Source organism: Stegastes partitus, unplaced genomic scaffold, assembly GCF_000690725.1.
Source record: "Stegastes partitus isolate 25-593 unplaced genomic scaffold, Stegastes_partitus-1.0.2 Scaffold395, whole genome shotgun sequence".
Classification (NCBI taxonomy): domain Eukaryota; kingdom Metazoa; phylum Chordata; class Actinopteri; family Pomacentridae; genus Stegastes; species Stegastes partitus.
Genome location: NW_007578126.1, coordinates 356,829 through 380,751, shown reverse-complemented (window position 1 = coordinate 380,751; position 23,923 = coordinate 356,829). Strand labels below are relative to the sequence as shown.

Sequence of the window (23,923 nt, the reverse complement as noted above, 5' to 3'; positions counted from 1 at the left end):
CTATTCTTAGCCTGGCAGTGGGGAAACAGGACTAATGATGCTTCCTGACCTTAATACCTCGTACTCAAGGTCAGCCCTCCACTGATGCATTGTGGGCAAGGTGTCCTGGGTGCCGAGGAGCACTGCCGGATTGAGTTTGTTGCTGTTGTTGTTTTATGTGACTTTGCCCCAGAATTTATCCCTGTTTTTCCTGAAGGAATTACAAGCAGATACAATCACAGAACAAGCAATTTATTCAGCGGCGCAGCTCTGAAGGAAACGAGCAGCACTTGTTCTGCAAGTTATACACCCGATTTTTCACTGTTTGTTCAAGTTATGCACTGATTGTTTTTGCACTAATGCTAGCGAAAAATTACTGTAAGAGAGACAAAAGACGCCAGATTTCAACGAGACGGAGCAAGATTGTGATTTAACTACCTGACAAGCTTGACTAATAGTTTGTTTTCACCTGGCAGCATCATAAAAATGCACAGACATCAAATGTACAAATCACATTCTCAGATGTCGGTGTTGCTCGCTTGAACAAATTTACAGACATAGTAAAAACCAGAACTGCTATGGATATTAATGGTAGACAGGCGAGAGATTGTGAATGTGGAAGTAATTCTGTCTCAGATCACCAGTCTGACAGTAATGGTGAAATTTGAAAAAAACATAGTAATGAAGTTTTTTTGTCTGGATGTCGAAGTGCTGTGTGGAGTTGCTAGTTAAATCCAGCAGGAATTATCTTTAAACTTATGACTGTAAGTCGTCTCTCTTTTCATTCTATAATTTAACAAAAATCAGAAATGCACAACGCTGTAAAAATGGCTTTGTGTAGGCATACAACTAAGTGTATGTAAAGATAGATACAGCCTCTGTGAAGTCACCTATAGTTTTCTTGAACAGCGGTTTTGAATTCTCATACAGCTGTCATGAACAGGAAGACTACAGACCAAAACCAAAAGAACAAGTTTCTCAAGTGGCCATTCGAGTAATTGCAGATTTTGACACTTCTGTGTTTGTTCCACTTGATGCAAACCACTAAGTCTTAAGTGGTCAGTTGCTTGTCAGCATACTTATGAGACACTACCATTTAATAGAGATTTGTATAAATAAATTTAATGTTATGTAGTAAGGCCATGTGGCTTGTGCTTCTTGTGTTTTCTTCATTTGTTAGTTGTTTGAATGTCTGATAACATGACAGAAAAGGAAAAATAATCCAGCCGTCGGTTGAAACTGGTTAAAATTATTCTAAAAAAAAAGATCATGTTTAAATTTTAGTCTTTAATTTATTGCAATCAAAGAATATATTTTCAGCATGTAAAAAATCCAACTGATCCCCTGGACATGTTTATTAATCAAGTGTTTTAATAAGTGAAATGTATTACATTTATTAGAATATTCCACACAAGTTCATAGAAATAGTTTCACTGCCTCCTTCCATGTGGACAGAACATGAACATGCCTGCTTATCTGCTTTATTAGAAACAGTTTGTGTTTACGCAGCATTTCTAGATTGGTTTTCTCAACTGTCAAAGGAAGAGAAAAAAGAAAGGGAGAAAGAGACAATGAGGAGTAATGTTAAAAAAGAAAAAGGAAAATCGGAACAAATAAGAAAGCCAGTGCTGAGGAAGAGGTAACTGGGAGGAAGGCTAAATGTTGACTAGAGGGAGGGAGAGTCAGCCTGTCTCACTTGCTTGGATCATTAATTTGTGTTCTAATTAGCAAGAATGCCACAGTTGGAATATGACGCCTGCATAAGGACGACGAGTGTGTGTGTGTGTGTCTGTGACCTGCCCTGGCTCCAAGTCTCCTGGCTTGTTAGAAATGACAGATTGACGCTCTCCTGCACCCCCCACCCACCAGACCCACCCCACTCCCCTACCCAACCCACCCATCTGCTCTGGAAAGGGGCCAGATCTTTAGACTTGTGTTGTGTTTACGCCATGTGGGTGTTTGTGCGTATGCGTGTCAGGCAATTCAGTTTTGTCATTGTTCGAGTGGCTGGACCAGTGCAAGAGCACAAGAAAATTCTCGTCATGCTTTTGTTGCATCCATCATTTTGCTGCTGCGAATGCCAAGGCCGTGCTGGCTGCTGATGCTGTTTTGCCTTTTACTGTATATTGTCCAGACTGACGCTGTGCAACAGCAAAACATAATGTCATTGACATCTTTCAGTTAATCTAGTTTGTTTGCCCAAGCTGCGAGATATTAGGAGTCCTTGAATTCGAACTTACAAAAGACCAGTTGCCAGCTGAGTAAAAGGATGATTGCACTTGAAACTGCAGTTAAGATTCCTGAGCACTAACTTGACAAAAGAGTTATGTGAAAAAGCTGGAATTGACTTCATGGGTCACTGTTCATTTCCTGTGTTTTTCACTCATTGTGGATAAACTGCTCCATCCAAGCATTTCATCAGCTGTCCCCTGATTTTTAAAGACCCAGACAGTGCAGTGAGCATTTCCCTCCCCAAGGCCTGAAAACATTCATTTAGATAGTGCCAATATCCAATCTTCCATAACATTTCTTTTGGACGTATCTTTAAGGAAGGAACGAGAGAAATGTATCAGTGTTGCTATCCTTTGGTCAGTGACATCACATTTATAAAGGCTGTGTGTTTGTGTGTTTCAGTGTGTGTTTGTGTGTTCGCTATTCCGGTAAAGCGTCTAGCCCAGGGACAGAGGAGAGCTGCCCCACACGGTAATTGAACCACAGATCCTGCTAGACTATTAGTCACAAGTCTGGGTTTGTCCGGAGCCTTTTATCGCTGTTGAATCAACACAAGCAGTGTAAATAAGACCAGGTCAGTAATACAAATGTAGCTATTAGAGATCACAGTGGCACATTTTCCTTTATACAAATGTCCTTCTTCAGTTTCTGTACCCTAAAACAAATGTTGGAGATTTTCTGTTGGCAGTATAACAATATACAGTATATTTTACTGTAGGATAATAGCAATTTTACTGACATGTTTCCGCAATGTATGTGAAGAAATTTACGTAAAGGCTTATTTTCAGGTTTTTACAATATGAACTTTGTTTTTGCTTTTGTTTTATTTACTCATGGGGGCACGGACTGTTGCTCAATGTATCGCTATTTCAATTTGTAAAGTTGTTTGTTGTTGTTTAAATGTGAAATTAACAGTAAGATTTAAAAAAATTCCAAATATGTTTTAACATATGGCGGATCATATGGGGGCTGCAAGGTGGCACAGTTGGTTAGCACTGTTGCCTCGCAGCAAGAAGGTCGCCAGTTCGCGTCTTTCTGCGTGGAGTTTGCATGTTCTCCCTGTGCAGCGTGGGTTCTCTCTGGGTTCTCCAGCTTCCTCCCACAAGGTCCAAAAACATGTTGATGTTAAGTGGTGATTCTAAATTGTCTATAGGTGTGAATGTGAGTGTGCTTGGTTGTCTGTCTCTAAGTGTAGCCCTGTGATAGACTGGCGACCTGTCCACGGTGTCCCCTGCTTTCCCCCTAAGTCGGCTGGCATAGGCTTTACATGTTCTACCTGAAAGAAGAAAACAGGCTGAAACTATAGATCATGTCCACATCAAAACTTCTTAGGAATGTTACTTAGTTTTTTAGTGTTTGTTTGGAAAATTACACTTTTAAAATAAAAAAAAAAAAAAAATTTTTAAATCAGCAAAAAAGTCATTATTTTACAGATATCTGTCATTATTTAAAATTTTTTTTAACAATACTTTATTTTGCTATTTTAAACTTTTTTTTCTAGCGCCCTTGTTTCACAGGTTTGCACAGATTTTTTTTCTTGATATAGAAACTAAATTTCTTCCCTGATTTGCATAAATCAGCACAATTTATACAGTATGCTACTTATGCTGTGATTTAATATTTTATCCCTGTCTTCCATTCTCACAAAACACATTTGAACCCGATGATTTTATTCTGTTTCGGGGGCATATATGTGTTTCTTTGGCTGCACAGTGTATGCCTTTGGGCATCTGCAGTCAACAGTGGTATCCGTGCGCGTTAACCTGCGTGTGTATTTGCACATCTGGAAGTTGACAGTGACCAAGTGATGAGCCACGGTGCAGCACCTTGCAGGTGAGATGACCTGAGCTGAACCAAAGCGACTGTCCTGTCTGGTAGAGGTAATATTTTCAGCCTGATGGAAAGACGGCAGCCAGGCGGCCCAGAGAGATATAGGCCTACTTACACCATTGGATAGCATGACACAAATAACCGCAGTGGACACAATTGTCTGTGGACAGACAATCCTGTGTTTCTCTTTTCTGTTCATATCTACTCTGATATTGGGCCTTGGAGTGTGAAACCAAGTCGAATGATGGAAGACTGAGGTCTCTGGAGGAGGGCGAGCAAAGAGGGAAGAAAGCGGGAGGGAGCGTGTGAATGAATGCTTCGGACAGTTCTGGATGAGCAGAGACACTGACAGCTTCTGTCTCTTTCTTTTTGTCCATCCTGGCCTCTGTCTCTCTCGTTCTCGCTCCCTCTCAAAATACCATTACTGCTCAATTCGACTCTTCTTCATCTCCGGACAGGATTTTATATGAAGTACACACCAAGCAGTCGTTGGATTGATTAGGTTTCTATCTACAATGTACACTCGCAACCCCCCATCTCACAGTTCGTCCTGAGGAACAGAATGAGAGCAGGGCCGCTGGTCAGCACTCTGGTTTTCTGCATCCAGATGGTAGATGTGAAAGATCCCAGCTAGGGGTCCCAGTACTGTGTCCTTGAAGCCGGGTGATTTATACGTTGGCAAAGGCATCCGAAAGGCAGACAGGAGAGAACTTACTATACATTGTGTGCTTGTATGTGTACATGGTGTCATAGTTTAATTAACTTTTCTAGTGTGGAATTTTCAGTTCCTTTTAATCAAATTATTTGTTCTTTTTGTGTCCATATTGCTACAGGAGCCTTCAGCCTCAGTAGCAGGTGTGTGTTGTTTTGTGCATGTGCATAACCTTGAAGGGAACAGGGGAATGTCGCCGTGCCCTGCTGCCAGCATCTCTCAGGGGTTTTATTCATGTGCACCTCCCACTGTTTTCTCTCCAATTAACTCTGCCATCAGCCCTGGTGGAGACAGTTTGCCCCAAGCCGTAGAGCCATGTATCCCCCTCACAGGTTTGAGCTTTGCCCCACTCATCCCCACTCAGCTTAGGCCGCAAATGCTTGGAGAGCATCCTCCACAGCAGGAGAGTAAAAGACATGGAAACACTTAGTCTTTTCATCTTTGTCTAATCATCCTATTTTATCCCCAAAGTCAGCTGACTTCCAAACCAAGGAGGAGAGACTAGGAGGCTTTGAGCTCTGGCAGCAAGATGAAAGGAAGCTGGGAAGGAAAGGAACAAAAATACAGTGTCGAAGAATGGAGGGATGAGGAGCTGTAGGAGGAAAAGTAAGAATGGAGGGATGGTTTTATGGAGAAACGGTGGAAGGAAGGATCAAAGTTAGTCACATTTCTGGCCGTGGATGCATAAAAAGAAAGAATGGAGAGATGGAACTAAGAAGGAAGGAAGTATCAGGAGTAGGTCATAACTCTGTTAACAGTATAGTAACTGATGGGTTAATGGGTGGAAGAAAGCAGGAAGTAAGGATGAAGCAATACAGAAGAAAAGGGGGGATGGTGAGAAGACAGAAAGAGGAGGGTCGAGAGGAATTAAGAAAAGTTATCAGAAACACATCTCAATGCTGGTTGTGCATGAATCAATGGCTGGAGGATAGAAATTAAAAGATAATTTAAGGGTGAAATGAAGGACATATGAAAGAATGTGAAAGACAGAAAGACTGAGAGATGCACAAATGATGGAAGAATGTATGAATGAGATGAGAAATGGAAGACATTTAGGAAAGATAGAAAGAACTAATTCTCATTTGGGAAATGTGTAGGAGAGGAAATAACAAGTAAGGAAAGATGGAGAATCAGAGATAAGAGCAGTGTTGGGAGCAAAATGTTTGTATTGCCATGGTAAAGGATGGATAGAAGAATGGAGAAACAGAAGAAAAGGGGGCCTAATAAAGGAAGAATGAGCAACAGGAGAGGATGGGAGAGGGATGGGGAATTTTAGAAAATGAAGATCCATCTATGGATAGATGAAAGGAAGGAAGCACGGACAAGGAGATGGATTCAAATAAGAACTAGAACAAAGGAAAGAAGGAACGTTCTTGTAGCATTATACCGGTACGCAAGCGTGAAATGCACCAGCCTCCATAACTGAACTCACGTACTGTATGTAAATGCTGCGTATTAGGAAAAAAGCACACAGGACAAAGCACAAGACACAAATGAAGGCAGTTTGAAATGAAATGAAATTGGTAGTAGGCAGCGGGGACCGCAGGTGGTTGGATAAAAAAAGGAAGCAAATGGAAGGAAAAAGAGCAGGTCTTTATTATGGTGAGTAACTTTGACACACTCGCGTTGCGCCCAGTGCCAGTCCATCCGTCATCCAGCTCTCCTACTGATGAGCACTGGAAACAAATCTGAGGAAGCCGGGCTTTCTTTTGCCGCCTGGGTGACTTGTCTGAGTCGTCACAAGCCCATGTGTCCCTGTATCCCTCCCCAACCGACATGTCCCAGGCTCAGTTTCACCCGCTGGGAATCTGTGCCTCTCTTCTCCCTGCACTATTCATTATGCAAATAAGTTGTTTTTTTTCCTGTGGCACTCCCTTGTGTTTATTTGATTCTTTATTTATCTCAAATGTTTCTGCTGTTTATCTGTTTGCAGAGTGTGTGCGTGTGTGTGTATATATGCGCTTGATAAGTTGTGAAACACAGAGGGCATCAATCACTGTCACTTAGCTGCTCAACATGTCGCTCATGTCGACAGAGCCCTCCTCCAAACCCTTTCTTGCTTAGTCTAACCTCAATGAATTTCGAACTCTTTCAATACATAAATCTGTGCGGGGGAGAGACTTTTGTGCTTTTGCAATCTGAGTCAAATATGTGTTTACACATTTACAAATGAGAATTTCAGGAGCGCAACGTCACTTCTCATATTCCCCACGCCCACTGCAGCCTACCTGCTGCCGCTGTCCTGTCCTGTAGCAGACTTCTGCAACAGTTATTTAGATGAATGATTAAAGTAAAGGCACAGCCAACAGGAGTCTTGCCATTTTTATTTAAGAAAGAATGGGAAAGCTGTCATCTCTTGATGCATTGCCTACCGTCCTGCATGCAAACAAGACACCCTCACTCCACCTATGCCACCCCACTGCGCAGTCCCTCCCTTCCTCTCAGATGTGTTCCCAAAGAGTTGCTGTGGGTGATTGATCAGGTGCTGCCGTGGCATCACTGAAGACATGTGGGAAGTCTGCCCACCCAGCAAGCCAGGCAAAACACTCCAGCATGCTGATCTGATGTGATCAGTGAGATAGGAGGAACAAAGGAGGACTACTGCACACGGTTGATCTATGGTCACTGAAGTCTGGCTCCTGAGAGGGAAATCTTCTAATAGCTTTATAGATAAAGCATACAGCAGTGTGTATTAACTTTCTTTGTTGTCTACCTTTGGGCAAATGGCATAGCAAGATGTTAGAGAAGATGAATGCAGCACATAGGACATTAGCAATGTTTTCATCATCTTGTTTTCTCTGTGTGTGAGTGTGTGTGTGTGTGTGTGTGTGTGTGTCTTTTTTCAAGACTGTAGGGTTAGGGTAAGATTGAGTTATTAAGACTGATTAAGGAGAATCTTAACAGTCCACCAAATCACAATGCAGATTTCTTTTCGGTAACATTTGTATTTTGCTTTATTAACAGATTATTTCTTAGATTTCTTAGTTTTGCCATCAACACTGATATTCTGCAGTAACACTTGTTCCACAATGACCAGGGTGTATTTAAACAGAATGAGCCTCCATAAACCTCACAGTTCGGCCACAACTGACTTTTCTGAGGTATGATTTCTCATTTTAAGTTTTATAGGATGTCCATTTATGTCTTTTAAAGGTCAAGATAGACAGTCAACATTTACAGACTGAAAACGAGGTAGAAACCATTTACATACTCCTCCACTTGCTCTCTTGAGATTTTTTCTATTGTTGCAACGAAAAGACATGTTAAAGTCTCTCTCCAGTCATTTGCTAAACCCCTAAGAACTCATCTCTGTGCATCAAAATGAGATGTTTAGATTTTTCCCCCATAAAATAATCCTTTCATGCCTTAAAGTGCTTTGATGTGACTCTACACCATTGCATCTTCTAGAATGTGCAGATCTGTGAAGTTCCAGCCTCTATATCCAATCACCATTCCGCTACTCGCTACAGCTCAAGCACACCAGATCACCTGCATCTCTGCTCAAACATTCTAAAACTACTCTGCGCTACACAGTGGTGAGTTGTATAATTGGAGTAATTCAGCCATACATGTTCAAACCAGTACCTAGTTTTGAGGAAGAATAATGGAATGAAAAGCTTCACCTTGTGAGTTGAAGGGACTGGTTCCTTGTAAAGCTCCTGAAGTCTGAATCCCCCATTTGGAAACTGTCAATTATATACTGCAATAAAGATGGAATGGTGTTGATTTCACTCATAAGTCTTGCAGCATATAAAAACATCATATGTACATGTTCACAAGATTGAAAAACTGGATTTTGACCAGCGGGGGTCTTTGAAAGGTAGCATGTACTACATCCTGTTTAAATTAAATAGTTGTGTAATATTGAGATAATTCTTCCTGTGGACAGTTACAAACCTCTTCATATAAACGTCCTCTTAAGCTAATTGCATGTAAGATAGAATGCTGGCTTCAGCAATAGATCTTTGTTAATATTTAAATTGGTTGCACAACTGGTTTGGGTTGTTTTAAGCAGGAATTTGTGCTGCTGCTGTTGCCCCCTTTTTTTTTTCAGAATGCCTTAGCCTTCTATTTCTCCAGGTACTTGAGCTCCTCCCACAGTCCTAATACAGGATTGGTTGGTTAATTGTTAATTCTAAATTGGCCATATAGGAGTGAGTGTTTGTGTGCATTGTTGTCTGTCTCGTTGTGTTAGTCCTGTGACGGACTGGCGAGCATCCAGGCTGCACCCCGCCTCTCACCCAATGTCAGCTGGGATGGGCTCCAGCCCTCTGGGGCCCTACACAAGACAAAGCAGGTATAGATAATTGATGAATGGATGGAGGTGCCTTCACTGCACATCTCATGTTATTATAGTACCTGGTTGTAGCTTCAGTAGAACGCCGTCTTTCAATAAGGGCCAACATGGCCAACACCAGTGAGACCAGCAGGCCACTGCTGATGTGCTTCTGTCATTATCTCTCATATTGTCTTATATTGCTATCCAGTATTTAAAAAAAAAAAAAAACATTGCTCGTAAATGGTTGCTGATAGATTTATCTACTCATAGTTGCCCTTGAGCTTTTAAAAGATCTTTGTACAATGCCTTTGCCTTCAAACTTTCCTCCACAGACCTCTGATTACTTTTTATTCACGTATATGTGAGTATATGTAGGTGGGAGTGTGTCTAAACTTATGTGAGTGCCCTTGTGTACATAACAGATAGAATTTTACTGTATTTGCATTTTATAATGTTCAAACAACTAAAATAAAGTTTCTTAGAGGGGCGTAGGAGTCCTCAGATTTTGTTTGGGCCATTTCATTTGGGAGTCATTGTCTGATGTAATATAAAAAAATCAATATGTTTGGCTGTGACAGCAGTGTTTAAATGTGCATGAATGAAAACTCCCACACACAATGTTGGCACCGATTCCCAATGTGTTGTTAGCGTTGCGTGCTTATTTGGCAGTGGTGATTGTGTAGTCTCCCGGGTTAATATCTTACATAGTTCTGTAATCCCGCTGTGTTTTTACAAAAGATGGTGCTAACAAGAGCACTATTGTTTGTGCAGTGTGGTTAATCTCCAGAAGCACATTGCTGTGTTTTCGTCCCATGTGCTGCACAAGGGCTACGTCATTCCAAATATAAGGGAAAAACAATTCATTTCATCATCCCTCTGGTTTTTGGTTGTGTCTGGCCTTTCTATATTTAAATCACTGGACTGCAATTGTAATGTGCACTGTAGAATTCACAGGTGGGACTGGGTTAGATTAGGATACAAATAGATAAACAGCTTCAGGTGAAAAATGTAACTTAGTGAGTAATGGACACAACGGATTGCAAGCTGGCTGTAGCCTTTTTTTACCGACAGATTTGAGAGTGGCATTGACCCTCTCATCTCAGTCTTGGCAGAAAAGCAAATAGCCATATTTCCCACATGGACATGCAAGTTTGTATATAATGGAACCACTGTATGTTTACCTTTAAAGGTGGGATACCTTGAGCAGCAGTAAGATAATGTCTATCAATCTATCTGGCTTCTACTGGCCTCTGTGTCACCATTTCTACCAAAACACATCTTTTGGCTGCACTTGCAATGCTGACAGGTGTGAAAGTTTAACTCGTTTGTGCAATAATTGCAAGATTTTCTAAAAATGTTCACCTGCACTCTCAAGTTGGCTGAGTTGGTTAAGTTAAGTTGTTTTTTAAATGAAAAATAAACCTTGTAAAGCAAAACTCAGAAGCTTAAAAAGTTGAGGCGTTGTACCAAAGCAGGAAACCCATCAAAAATTTACCATAACTGTTGCGCATTTTAGTTTTCCTACTGCACATGTGTTACCTCACACACCACAACTGGGGATTTCTGCATTTCCCTCTCAGACCAATCTTAGTGGCATCTGCAATATTTTGCAATATTGTCAGCATATTACACTTAAGCCAGCACACAATACCCTCATAAATCCTCTTATGTAGACATCAAATGGCAGAGTACTGTCTCTCATGCTTTGTTCTTTCTTTCTTTCTTTCTTTCTTTCTTTCTTTCTTTCTTTCTTTCTTTCTTTCTTTCTTTCTTTCTTTCTTTCCTCCTTCAAATCCAACTTTGCTTTTATTTGCTCTATATTTGGCATGGTGAAAATACAGATTCCTTAAAGTAAAACTTTTGCTCATGAAAATATGGAGAAAAAAAATACTTCATCCCTTCTTTAACTAGAATTATTTCAGAACTGAGCTGGTCTTCTTGAAACAATATTACAGATATTACTTCTCAAGAAACCTCTGATTATTCTCTATGGGGTGAAGTGATTCTCATTTTTGTCTTATTGCACTCATAATCTCACTGTGTGTCGTATATATATTGTCTTTTTACCTTTTCTCTCTTTCTTTGCACTTTTGCCTCATATTGTCTTACAGACCTCTCTACGTTCTCTACACTCGTTCTCTTATTCGTTTTCTTTTTCTCCCTTACTGTGTTATCTGTCTCGGCTCCATTTCCTTGCTCCCTGATACTCCCTGACTCAGTAGCTTTCATTTTCATGATAATCCAGCGACACCACTGGACTGCGAAATCGCTTTTACTGCCTTTTCTCTCTCTCTCTTTTTTCCCCTCTCTCTCCCTGTGTGTGTCTCTCTCTCCCTTTCTCTTTCTCTCTCCATTTTTCCCCCTACTGGTTTATCTTTTTTCCTCCTGGCTTTATTTTGCTTTTTGTAATTAAATGTCATTTTCAGCTCTCCCATTTTTTCTTTTTTGGGTGGTGGGTGGGGGTTAAAAGTTAAAAAGTTTCTTTTTTTATAATATGATTATTGTCAAAACAGAGCGGAGTCACTGCTGGTAAAAACTGAACCTCAGAAACTCACTGCCAAATATGTTTAGTTCAGCATTGTCTGTCTCTGTCCTTTATTACAGCAGCAATATCACTTAGTGGAATTATCTTTTCAGCAAATGTACAGGCGATCAATATTCATTGTATGTGTTAACAGGCTAGTCTATACACATCCATGAATCCACTGTCACTGGTTACTTAGTTTTAAGTTTTGGCAGCAGCAGACTAAGCAAAGAAGCCCAGACATTCTTCTTTACAGCCACGTCCTATATTTCTGCCATGTTCTTAACAGATGGGATTTGTAATCCGTGGGATGAGAGCTGTGGGTCTGCCCTGAGGTGCAACTGAGGCGTCTATGATGTTTCCTGTACTGTGAATGCCCAAAGCACCTCGACTCTCTCCTTTCACAGGAAGTAGCATGGCCTGCGCTCTGATGTCCCTCTGGTTTTCTCAGGTCTTTACTAGGTTTGTAGCAGCGAGCGCTGAAATGTCCCAGTGACTCCAGGGGTCGGTCTCACAAAGAGACAAATCTAGTCTTAGAAGAATCAAATTCAAAAATTTAGACTGGATATATTTTAAGTGTAATTGTAACTTGCAACGAACAATTCTTCAAGAAGGCTTGAGTGAAGGACATTGTTTAATCAACAATGTTTTTTTTAGTTTGAAGAAAGTGTCAATATACCATAGATCCTAATTAAGATCCTCAAAAACTAAACATGTTCAATAGATAAATTTAGATTAACCAAAGTCTTGACTGGTAGTTAGTTCTCATCAATATTCAAGATCTGACTTTGTGTTGCAGTATCCCTGCGAGTACTTGTTACTTGCCTGAAGTATGTTTCCTTGATTTCAGAACCTAGTGTGGTGTTTTCTAACTGTTCCTTGCCGATCTTGCTGTGAAAAGCTTTTAACATGCCTGCTCTGCATCTTTTGTCAGCTCTTCTCTCAGGACAAGCTGAAAGTTTAACCTTCTACCATAACATACAACATAACACAGTCTGCCTGTTATCCATCCAATGGATAGCAAGAACCCTTCTTTGTGTGGGCACAAAGATGAGCACAAGCAGTGATCCAACAATTTCCCTGACCTTGAAATGTGCTTTGCCCGTCTGTATGGCATTTTATTGCCGAAAACAGGGCATGCAGTGCACAGGTGGGAGCTTCATTTTAAAGAGGCTACTCAAAGCAAGTTGTTGGTATTTTGATGCAGACACACCATGTCTACATTGAAGTCATAGTGTGAGCAGAGCGTTAGCAAAGTGGCTGCAGTTCTAGTATCACATCTGTGTCTACACAGGAGGTGTTCAGGTACTGCATTGAGATGCAGGTCACCCACAGTTTGTGCTCAGTGGCCAACATGCAGTCAATGGAGTTTTGCATGTAAAATGCAGGGAAACACACTTGAAGAGTAAAAATGCACTAGTGTGAATACAATGCAAGCCATTACGCCACCTGTGTAGACAGCTGAATTGATTAAAATAGCGGGTCTGTTGTATTTGGCATGCTTAGGATGGACAACTGAAAATGTGTGTGAAGGTCTTTCTGTGCAGACACAGCTTTAAATGTTTGGCTTGGTGCAAAGTTGGTTTTCTGCCTCTTGTCTTCAGCATTATTAAACTGGTCATTGATGAAATTATGACCAAAAGAATGATGCTTAATTCAGCACTCCCCACACAGAAAATGTACTTGATTTGGTGTCAAAAATGTTTGTACTATCGTGAAAGCAGAGATTTCAGCGAATTAGTCTGCATTTATCTGTAAGTTATTGTGATTTCAATAAGATTTGACATCATCTGTTGTTCATAACTACTTTTTACTACTTGAAAAACTTCTCCTTCAATAAATCCTTGCAGCCATCTGACAAGAGCAGGACAAATATGTTGGCAAATCTGCAGTGCCAATATGCACAACTGTGTTTATGAATTGCATGCAGATGGTACCAGGCTGCTACAAAATAACCCCATACACCTCTATGCACAGCAGACAGATCAATTCTGTCTCAGTATTGTGCCTGTTTATGTGAAAGACATCAGATTACCAAAGTACATCCCTCCTTTCCAGCTTTTGTCATAGTGAATTAAAATACATAACAAAGTCCAATACTGTTATGTTGCATTTAATGACATGATATAACCATTTATGACATGAACTAAGTTAGAATTCTGAATGAAATAGATGCATTTATAAAAATAGCTTCACCAAAATATTTTTATATTCTGCTTCTGTCGTTATTGTGCTAAACAACTGTAATAAAACGCGCACGCACACACACACACAGACACACACACACACTATCTTCCTGTGTGACTGTGTGTTCACATCTGTCACTTTGCACCATCCACACAACAATATGACTTCCTGGAGAATTTGTTGAGCTATTGTCGTCATGCATCACTGTGTTAGCCTCCACTGACTCAGAGCTATGAGGTCAGTCATGTGACTAATTTGTAAACCACCACAACCTTCAATCTATTTTCCACCTTAGCTTGCTGTCTTGCTCTTTGCACTGCAGCATCTACATGAAACAAAATAGCAGGTGTGCTTGAAGGTGCCAATCCACACATATTGCTTTGCCAGACACCAAAATACTTTCCTTCATTTGTGGGTGCAACCTATTCCTAACCTGAAGGGACTGACTCATAACCTCAAACTTTGAGGTAATGACCCTCATTGCATTCACTTCACACTTAGCTGCAAAAACTCCCACAGTATGCACGGGCTTGCTCAGGCCAATGAAACAAGCAAAACTTCATAATATGTAGAGATTTCACTAAACAAGTCTCTGACCTTTTGGTTTGCTCAGTCACACTGAGTCATACATGGATCTCGGGGTCATCAAAAACACCCAAAATGGAAATGAAATGGGATAGCTGAAATGAAAGGCATTAAATTTTCAGTGCTTTCCAACACATTTATGCAGTGGGAGATGTGCTAGAATTTTTTACAAATTTCATCTTTGAAGGTATGACCTACAATAAGGTAACTTTCTTTACTTTATGATGTTCAGCTTTCCACCCACACAGATTTGAACAGATTTATGGCATTTGCATCTTTCAGAGATGGTGAAGGAGCATTTAAGGTAAACACAGACTTCAAAGTAAAAACCTGATGTACATTAAGCTTTACAACATCTTATCCTCAGTTACTGTCCTCTAACTGCTGACAGATTCTTTTCAGCTTCTTTTAGTCTACTGGAAGAAATATGAGATAAACCTGCTTCTAATCACAACAAGCAGTAAAGCACTAGAAACAGAGTTTAAAAAAAAAAACAATCAGTAGCTGGCATCAGACCCTGTGGTTTGTAGTGCGGTGGGAGTGGAACTGTACATTTGACTCTTCTGTGTGACAGCAGATCAATGCAGCCTGGAGCACAGATAGAAATGAATTGATTGTCACCAATAAAACTCCAATTAAACAAAGGAACAAGCCTGGGAGAGAGCTCAGAGACAAGCAACTCTCATCTTCACATCAGTCCTCGAGGGAGGGAAGAATGGGAGGGCGGGAGGCAGGAGAGGGAGTTGGATGTGGGCTGACGGGCTGAGGAGCTGGGGAGCGTGGTTCATTTCCTCTGAATACTCTTGCTATCAAGGAGGTGTGGAAGTTATGGATGAATGTGAGAGTGAGTGAACTGCAGACAGAGGATCAGATAGCCAATAGACAGAGAGAGTGCAAAAGAAAGAGATTGCAGAAACGCAGGAGCTCCCGTTGATCCAAAGCTTCCTTAATGATGAAAAGAGATCTTAATTGTGGTGACGTGTGTTATATCAAATTTCAGCAGTTAATTGTAGAGCTCATCTGACCTTATTTAACTAGTTAAAGTGAATCTCCTCATTGTACAGCCTTTGTTTCCCTCACTAAACCCTTCTCTGTCTACCTGTACACCATTATTTTTTCTGTCCCGTTTGTCTCTACGTCTTGGCTGAACTCATAATCTCCTCATTGAACAATCCCGACATTTCATTCTTGCGTGTACTTCCAGGTAGGTTATAGGGCTTCCATCTAAGCAGCAGCTAAGGATGCTTTTTGCTCATATGAACCTCCAAATGAAGTTAAAGATGATTAATGTTCCCCATTCCAAGAAAATGTACAAGATCTCCTTACTCTCTCCTCTCCTCATCTCACTTCTCCACTAATAACATTTTCTTCACCATCTCCCTCTATCTCCCAAGCTCTGTAATCTGATTGTTCTTCCTATGATTGTGCTGTTATTGAGTTGCCTGGATCATACATATGTATAAGTCCACCACAATACTTATTCCATCTGCTGCTATAATTTCCTCCAGCATTCAACCAAACAGGAATCTCATTCCTAAGTGGAGGAAACACAAATGTCATGTTGACACGTGTGAAGCTTTGCTCTGTGGGGAACTTTACAGATAGCCACAAGAGGGGATTCACACCATTACTTTAAGTTGAGATTTTACTGATGTTTACATTTAAATTGTGTCTGGTGGTCTAGAAGACTATAAAGGCACATGTTTGTGAGTTTGATTTTCTGTTAAAGTGCTGTTTCTTGGTAAGGTTGGGTCAGATTTTATGTGATTGTAGATACTGAGAAAGTAAAACCTTTGGGTTATGCAGCTCTCATGGTGGAGAATGTTGAATGAAACCCAAGTTTACTATAAAGTACAATGTTAAACTGTCACCCACAATTTCATGTTCTTCCAGCTAGCGCCACCCTATAATTGGATAGTGATTTTCATCCATGTTAGATGTGTGGCTGTAGGGAAGACTTGTTAGTGAGTCTGTTGGTTGGTTGGTCACCATTTTGGTTCAGTGTGTGACATTCTTTTCCCAGATGGCTGATGATCCTATATAAGCCTCTAACATTTTGGCCACTCCAAAATCAGATATAACATTGCATGAAACCAGTAGCTTATTATGAACCTCTAGATTGCTTGCTTTAATAATTAAAACTATGAAAAATAAGCATAACTAGGACTAAATATAGAGAATATACAAAACCGTAATTGCAGGATATACAAAGGTTTGGCCACCCAACAAACTCAGCCCTTAGTAAAACCCTGATTGAAGATAGATAACTTGTAAACAGGTTCTGTAGCTGTGAGAGTTTTTCTGCTTTTGATTTAGAAATTTCCATCTTCTCTGCACCTCACTTCACATTCTGAGATATTTTTAGACTCTTGCACACAAATCTGCTCACAGATTTTTAGTGATGTTCGAATCACTGTGATTGCAGCTCCAAAGCTTCATCTTTTTCCTTTTCTTGATGTTGTTCATAGTGGATTTTGTGGTCTGCTTTGGATCATCCTCTTGCCTTGTAGTAGCCTTTTTTAGTTTTACTTTCTTGATTGACTGTAAGACATATGTATCTGGAGTATTCTCATGTTTAGTGGACTTGAAAATCTCTGAAATTGTGAGATAATTCTTGATCATGAAATGAAAGGCAACAGGAATTTACATTTGCAGGAAAGCCCAGCGGGGTTCGTAATTATTTCTTTTCACTTTGAAATTCAAGAAACCTATAATTTGCCTGAGGTTGGACAAATGTTTGCATACAACTAGAAGTTTATTTCAAATGTAACCTGTAAGCCTCACTGTGTTAATATATGATGTCTACTGCTTGTTTGTATGTGTGTGTGTGTGTGTGTGTGTGTGTGTGTGTGTACCTGTGTGTACCTGTGTGTACCTGTGTGTACTTAGCTTCTTCACCGTTTCATCACCCCTACAGTACTCCTCTGGCTATTGCTCTGAAACTTACTTCTCACCCATTGTAATTTCACTAAATAGAGGCAGAGGAGGAAGAAAAGCCTGAAGATTTATTTTTCACACCGTCAATCTTTCACTGGATACAGAAGCCTAATATGACCTTATAGCAAACATCCGCTGTTTCAAAAAGTCCATAGTTTATGGATTTCATGTCAAGAGAAAATATCTGATATTTCTTCTAACAAATCCTCACCCTTTAAATGGATTTACTGTCAAGTACAAAAAATTTCATATTTATGCTAATAGAAAGTCCATCTATTTATTGGTTTCTGTTGGCATTTTATTACTTTGGTGCCACAGAAGAAGAGCCCTTTCTCCGTACTCATCTTTTTCCACTCAGTCGATGTTTTGTTGAAGTTGCTGACTGTGTACAGTTGCTTTTCCCCTCGTCAAAAAGACCCACACCAACCTCTGACCAAAGCTTAAAATCATTTTTGAACTTCATACAGTTGACCCTGAAGGTCAGGTTGAGGTTCATGGTGTGATGTTGCTTCTGAAGATGGTTAAGGATTATGATGATCGTGCTGGTTCGAGCTCTGTGCCATAAGCTAGAGAAATGATTAGGACTGCACCAGCAGAGTGTTAGCCTGACAGATGGCAACACATGGAGCTAGCTGACAGCATTGCTGACAGCGCATTCACAGGAAGTCCCTATATTGCATGCGCTGTACACACTGTTTGTTGCTGTTCGTATTCTGATGTTTTTCTGCCATCAACTGTAGCCTATTTCTACCTGTCAGTGCCAAAGTCAGCTCACATCACCTGTTCACCAGCTTAAAATTGCATGTCCTCTGCACAGCCCTTCTATTATCGCGCCAATGGGAATAAAGGTCTTTTGAAAACCAGCAGTGAAACGTTATCCCAGTCACTGGTCATTTATCAAAACCTCTCTTTTTTTTGGGTAATTCATTCCTCCAGTGGTCAATAAAGTTTCAGTTATTTTCTCCCGAATCAATCTACTTAGAAATCAGCTCTGCAGGCATGTTAATTAATGGCCAGCAGAAATAGATACATTAATTGAATGACTGAATACATTAGAAGCTGTATTGAGTGCTGCGCTTTTGCCTCTGCGAATAGCAATATGGAGTTGTTATTAGGTTCAGTGATTGATGAAAGATGAGGATAGCTTTGGCACAAACCTGTCGGTTCCACTGCCCTGAATAGGAATGAAAGAAGACAGAAACTGTCCTTGCATGAATAGACACAAAAGTGGACTTATTTTAAAATCCTGTTTTCTTTTTTTTCAGGGGGGGGGGCGGGGGGTTGAGGTGTGTTTATCCACTAGGAGAATAGTTTTAAACTCCATCCAAATGCATCCTCAGGGGAAGTACATGTAACCCCTCTGAATATTTGTAATACTTCTCACTGTCACTTCATGACAGCTTCAAGCTTGCAGTCTGCATGTTCCCGTGTGCTCGAGTGTGTGTGTTTTAAAGTGTCTGTGTGCACATATATGCATATGGATGGGAGCATGGCAGTGACGTGATTGATGAGACATGAAAGAGAGCAATGCAAGATTTCCAGTCAATCAAGCCTGTGAATAACCACCTAGGCTGAGGATTAAAGTGCAGAAAGCTGTCTGAACAAACAAAGGCTCACATCCATTACCCTTACATGCAAAGTTGTTTTGCTCTCTGGAGCAACACTGACAACAAAATTAAAGTGTGTTAACAAAAATAGATGGTTTTGTTTTCCTGAAATCGGGAGATGAAACATTGCAACATATAACAAGTAGAATGCTCGTGGAAATGAAACTCAAATAAAAAGAATACTACAGATGAGTGACCTGTACAACATTTAAGATTATAGTAATGAGTGTGAAATAAAATGGGCCACAACAGAATTGTTTCACAGTATGTACATTTGGTTTTGTCCGGACTGAGCTGGACTTTGTGCATGATTTACTCTCATAATTCTGATCTCTTCAGCATGCCTTTATACAAATGAGAAGAGGTCAACCAAGCATTAGTTGCAGGTTGCTGGTTCGACTCCCATTACTGACAGTAAATAGACAGTACTTCAGCTTCAAACCAATGATGGGATTAGGGTTGGTGTGGTGCCGAGTATTTAATGTTAAATGCCTTTGAGGCACCAAACCGGTTAACTGCTCCAGCACTGTAACTAATTCCCCTGACTGGGATAAATTCCTGCCACATCAGCTATCATTTGAAGTTCAGCTTCAGTAGGGTCCTGACATCTGATTAATTAATATGTAATATAATATTAGTCATATTTTATATGTTGTGGCTACTGTTCGTCGTCACAGAGTCTAGAAGTAATCGGTTTTATTTATGCAAAAAACCCATAAACCATGCAATGTAAGTTATCATGTTATTACATTAGACAAAATGTGTAGCATTTGTCCAGCTTGGCCTTGTGGTGTCATCCCTGAAAATATGCATGAGTTGGGATTATTTGCAACGATAGAGGACATTAAGTCCTAAAAATTAAATAGCAAAATATTTTTTTTGCCTAACTCATCCAGAATGACACATATAATAATTTTGTAATCTGATTGTTAGTGACAAGATAACATAATTCGTCTGTGCCTTCAAAACCATGGCAATAACTCTGTGGTTATGGTTTAGTTTGGGCCCCAACATTTGGCTTCACTAAGGGAGAGAGAAAGGTTTATGATAAAAGACTACTTTATTAAGACTAGAAAGCATTTGCTGGCTACAGCAATGAGCATTTGGTAAAGTTCAGGGGTCAGTCATCGGCATCATTAAAAGAAGCCATCACTTAAGGGCGCTGCTATAGCTCACCTATTTGAGCTGGTATCCCATGTATAGGGGCTATAGTTCCCGACGCAGCAGTCATGGGTTCGAGTCCCGCTCATGACCTTTTGCTGCAGGTCCCTCCCCCAATCCCCCCCCTCTCTCTCTCTGTCCTAACTAATAAAGCCAAAAAAATACAAAAAAATGTACAACGCCATCACTTATCATATTCTAGCCTCTCATGATGAAGTCTGATGTTCTGTTGACCCATCAGTCCACCCTGACATCCACTTTGTGACTCTCTAACAATATTTTGCTGTTTCCTATTTCACTTAATTCATACAGGATTGTCCATTTAACATAAATATGTAATTTTTCGGCATTTGTTGAAGTGGCTGTTGTTTGTTAGTGTTTGTTCGGTAAGTCTGGCAGGAGAAAATGTGAAACGCTGAATAGCATTTAGTGTATTGTCAGTAAAATGTTCTTCTTTATTTGTCTCCTTCAGGTCCAAGGGTTGGAGAAGCAAGTGGACTTCTCAGATCTGGCCCCAGTGGGGTCGGTGATGAAGACTCTTCCATATGGAATGGGTGGTGGCGCGGTTGGAGGAGCGGTTAAGCCTCCGCACCAAACCCGCATCTACTCCACATCCATTGACCAGACACCTATAAAATCCAAACCACCCACCTACGGTTTCTTTAACCCATACGACTCGACCCGGAACCAGTCCCTGTTACTAGACCAGACAGGCTACCGCTCCAAACGTAAGCCGGCACTAAAGACAGCCATGAAGACCAAGAAGATCTTCGGTTGGGGAGACTTCTACTTTAACGTCAAGACCGTTAAGTTCAGCTTGTTAGTGACGGGTAAGATCGTAGACCACATTAACGGGACTTTCACTGTTTACTTTCGTCACAACTCTTCCAGCCTGGGAAACGTGTCTGTCAGTATCGTGCCACCCACCAAAGTGGTGGAGTTTGAGGTCCTTCAGCAGCAGCAGTTGCATTCCCACACCCATCAGGACGTCCAGATCCAGGAGACACACCAGTCTACCATCGATCCCAAAGAGTCAAAGACCTTTAACTGTCGGGTTGAGTACGAGAAAACCAACAGATCCAAGAAGTCCAAACCCTGCCTCTACGATCCGTCTCAGACCTGCTTCACAGAGCACACCCAGTCCCATGCTGCCTGGCTCTGTGCCAAACCTTTCAAGGTGATCTGCATCTTTATCTCTTTCTTTAGCATCGATTATAAGCTGGTTCAGAAAGTGTGTCCGGACTACAACTTCCAAAGCGAGCATCCTTACTTTGGATAGGTAAATGAGACTGAACTGAATAGAGAAAAAAGAGACAATGCTTATGACAACAATGATGAATATAATGATAATGATGGAAATGATAGTCATATTGATTATGATGAAAAAGCAGAGGATGGTTTTTTGCCTCTGAACTGCAGTGAATTGTGGATTTAAATCATGTATAATCAGTTATGGGTGGTTAGGATATGGTTGATTTCTCTGACTTATTTTCCAACTTTTTATTTGTTAACTTCTGTTTTTATTTTTTTCTGTAAATAATGTACTCACCCTCAGCAGACTTATTGTTTTTAGATATTTGTTTCTCAGTGTTATTACTTTCTGCGGTTGGAGAATTTGGTTAAAAACAGCTGGAATCTGTATTATGCCCTTCAAATACAAAGTGAGCCTGTGAGGCAGCTCTGCTGTGCCATCATTGTGTGGCAGACGTAATGTTATGGTAGACTGACTGTTAATCATCCTCTCAGCTCTACATTTCAAACCTGGATATAAGAGAGTTATATGTATGAGGAATGCTATGCTGGATATGCATACAATATACTGTATAAAAAAGCACATTAAAATCTCTTAAACTGTCTGCCTTTTACTGGGTGAATGCTCTCATTCGAAGCTTGAAGCACAATTGCAGGGCACAAGCTGTGCAACATATTCATGTTATCTAGCTCAGCAAGGGCACTATTATGACTTAAGCTACATTTTACTCTGATTAGGACTTCATGCTCAAGCTTTCAGTGAAGATATGTAATTTTAATTTTCTGAAATATATTGAAGGAAACTTTGTTATGGATTGAATTTTGACATGAAAACTAACCGTGAAACGTTCTTGAAATTATAGTGTTTGACTTCTTTTGAGGGAGTTGATTTGTACAGTAATAGAATCCAACAGAAGTAATATTATTTTTTAATTACATATACCCTAAAACTGAAAAGAAAAATTACTATTGTATTAGAAGTAATGTGACTGACACATTTCTGTTTGTTTGATCATGCCGGCAAAGAAAGTATTGCACACCTGAGTAAACATTTTTCAGTTGTTCCTAAACCTCCAGGTGGCTGCCTCATATTTTATTGACTGCTGTATTTCTGCTGCCAGTGTTATGATCTTAGCTGCCTAATAACATTTACTTTATCAAGGCTTTCTTTATGCTCAGAAAACGAACTTCAAGGAAAATGAAGCAGGACTGCAGCCCCGCCAAAAAAAGTAATTATTCAGGCATCCAGATGAAGGATTAAAACCGAAAGCACGAATCAGCTCACCCACTTCTTCCTTGATTAAATGAAGCATACACACCTTGAACACCAGCCCACCTCTCTGTCTCTTTAAGGCTATCTCTTCCTGGGTTACAGACTCCCCCTTTTTTTTTTTTTTTTTTCTCACTGCAGAGTCATTAGGTCTTTGCTCTCTCCACCTTTAATCTGATGGTATTGGTGCTCAGAATTTCATTTAAAAACACAGCTAATGCTAATTGAATCTTTATCTTACTCTGGCTCAATACCTTATTATGAGCTTGATCAATGACGTCGAGATGGAAGTCCACGGAGGTCTATGTATCTTACACATGTTGCTTTGGACAGTTGGGGGCATAGCGATTGATGGAGTTCCCCTCTTTGTTACACAGAATCTCTACAGAGGTTTAGTGAAGAATCACCAGACAAGCTGCTGTGGGCGGATCCTCACTGTATATCCTCTATTGTGTGTGAGCGTATATGTGATTGCATGTCTGTGAGTGGCTGCAGGTGCTTGTGTGATTCTGAAAATTTCCATATGTATGTCTGTGTGTGTCCAGGTATATTTTCCTGAATTTCAATAAAATATACATGAAAGAACATAGTCAGAGAATGCTTGTATTAAAGATTGTGATTGCACCAATAGAACATCCCTTGACATATTGATGATTCAGCACTAGAAGTGGAGAAAGTGGGCCTCATTTGTGAAAGAAAAGAAACTTCCAAAATTGTGCAACAGAAACATCAGATTTCAAAAGAGAAAAACTAGAAAAGGTAATTGATACACATGCTGCCAGTGCTGTCTCCCATAGACCCATCAAGATCTTGTCATTAGGTATTTTTCTGCCACTCTTATACACTGAGATTTACATTGAATGAGCAAGTATTGATTTGGCATCGCTGAGGGACAGTGGCAGCATACCGTAGTTGACACAAAAATTGATACAGATGGTGATAAAACTGGTGGCTACTTGATTATTATGGGAAAGTGACTTCACAAGACAACACCACTCAGCAGTAAAGCTCTGACATTTCTTATTTGAGGGGATTTGGGATCTTCACGGTTTACCTTTTACTTGAGGGGAGACTTATGTCACAAATAAAATATAGCATTCACATTTTGTCTTGTTATTAATTGAACACTGCTTACTCACATATTCATTCACTTACTTATTTTTGAGCAAAACTAGCTCATTATCATGAAGGGACTAGAGGATGCAAACTCTCAACCAGCAAAAAGCACCATGGGATGGTAAACACACAGATAAATCAAAACAGTCAGTCACGTCCATATTCACATTTACAGGCAAATTTAGAGACCTGTCATAAGATGTTTTGTGAGGCATCTGGAAACCTGAGGACACAGGAAGCACAAGAACACCTC

At 40.3% G+C, this 23,923-nt stretch overlaps 1 protein-coding gene across 1 annotated transcript in view; it reads left to right on the top strand.

Annotated features, from left to right (window-relative positions):
* nxph4 (neurexophilin 4) overlaps positions 1-21,889 on the top strand; it is a 44,123-nt gene extending 22,234 nt beyond the window's left edge. Inside the window, exon 2 of the mRNA XM_008285302.1 lies at positions 20,506-21,889. Coding sequence (XP_008283524.1) covers positions 20,506-21,312 — 807 coding nt within the window. The 3' untranslated portion in view covers positions 21,313-21,889. The remainder of the gene's footprint in view (positions 1-20,505) is intronic.
* The last annotated feature ends 2,034 nt before the right edge of the window (positions 21,890-23,923 follow it).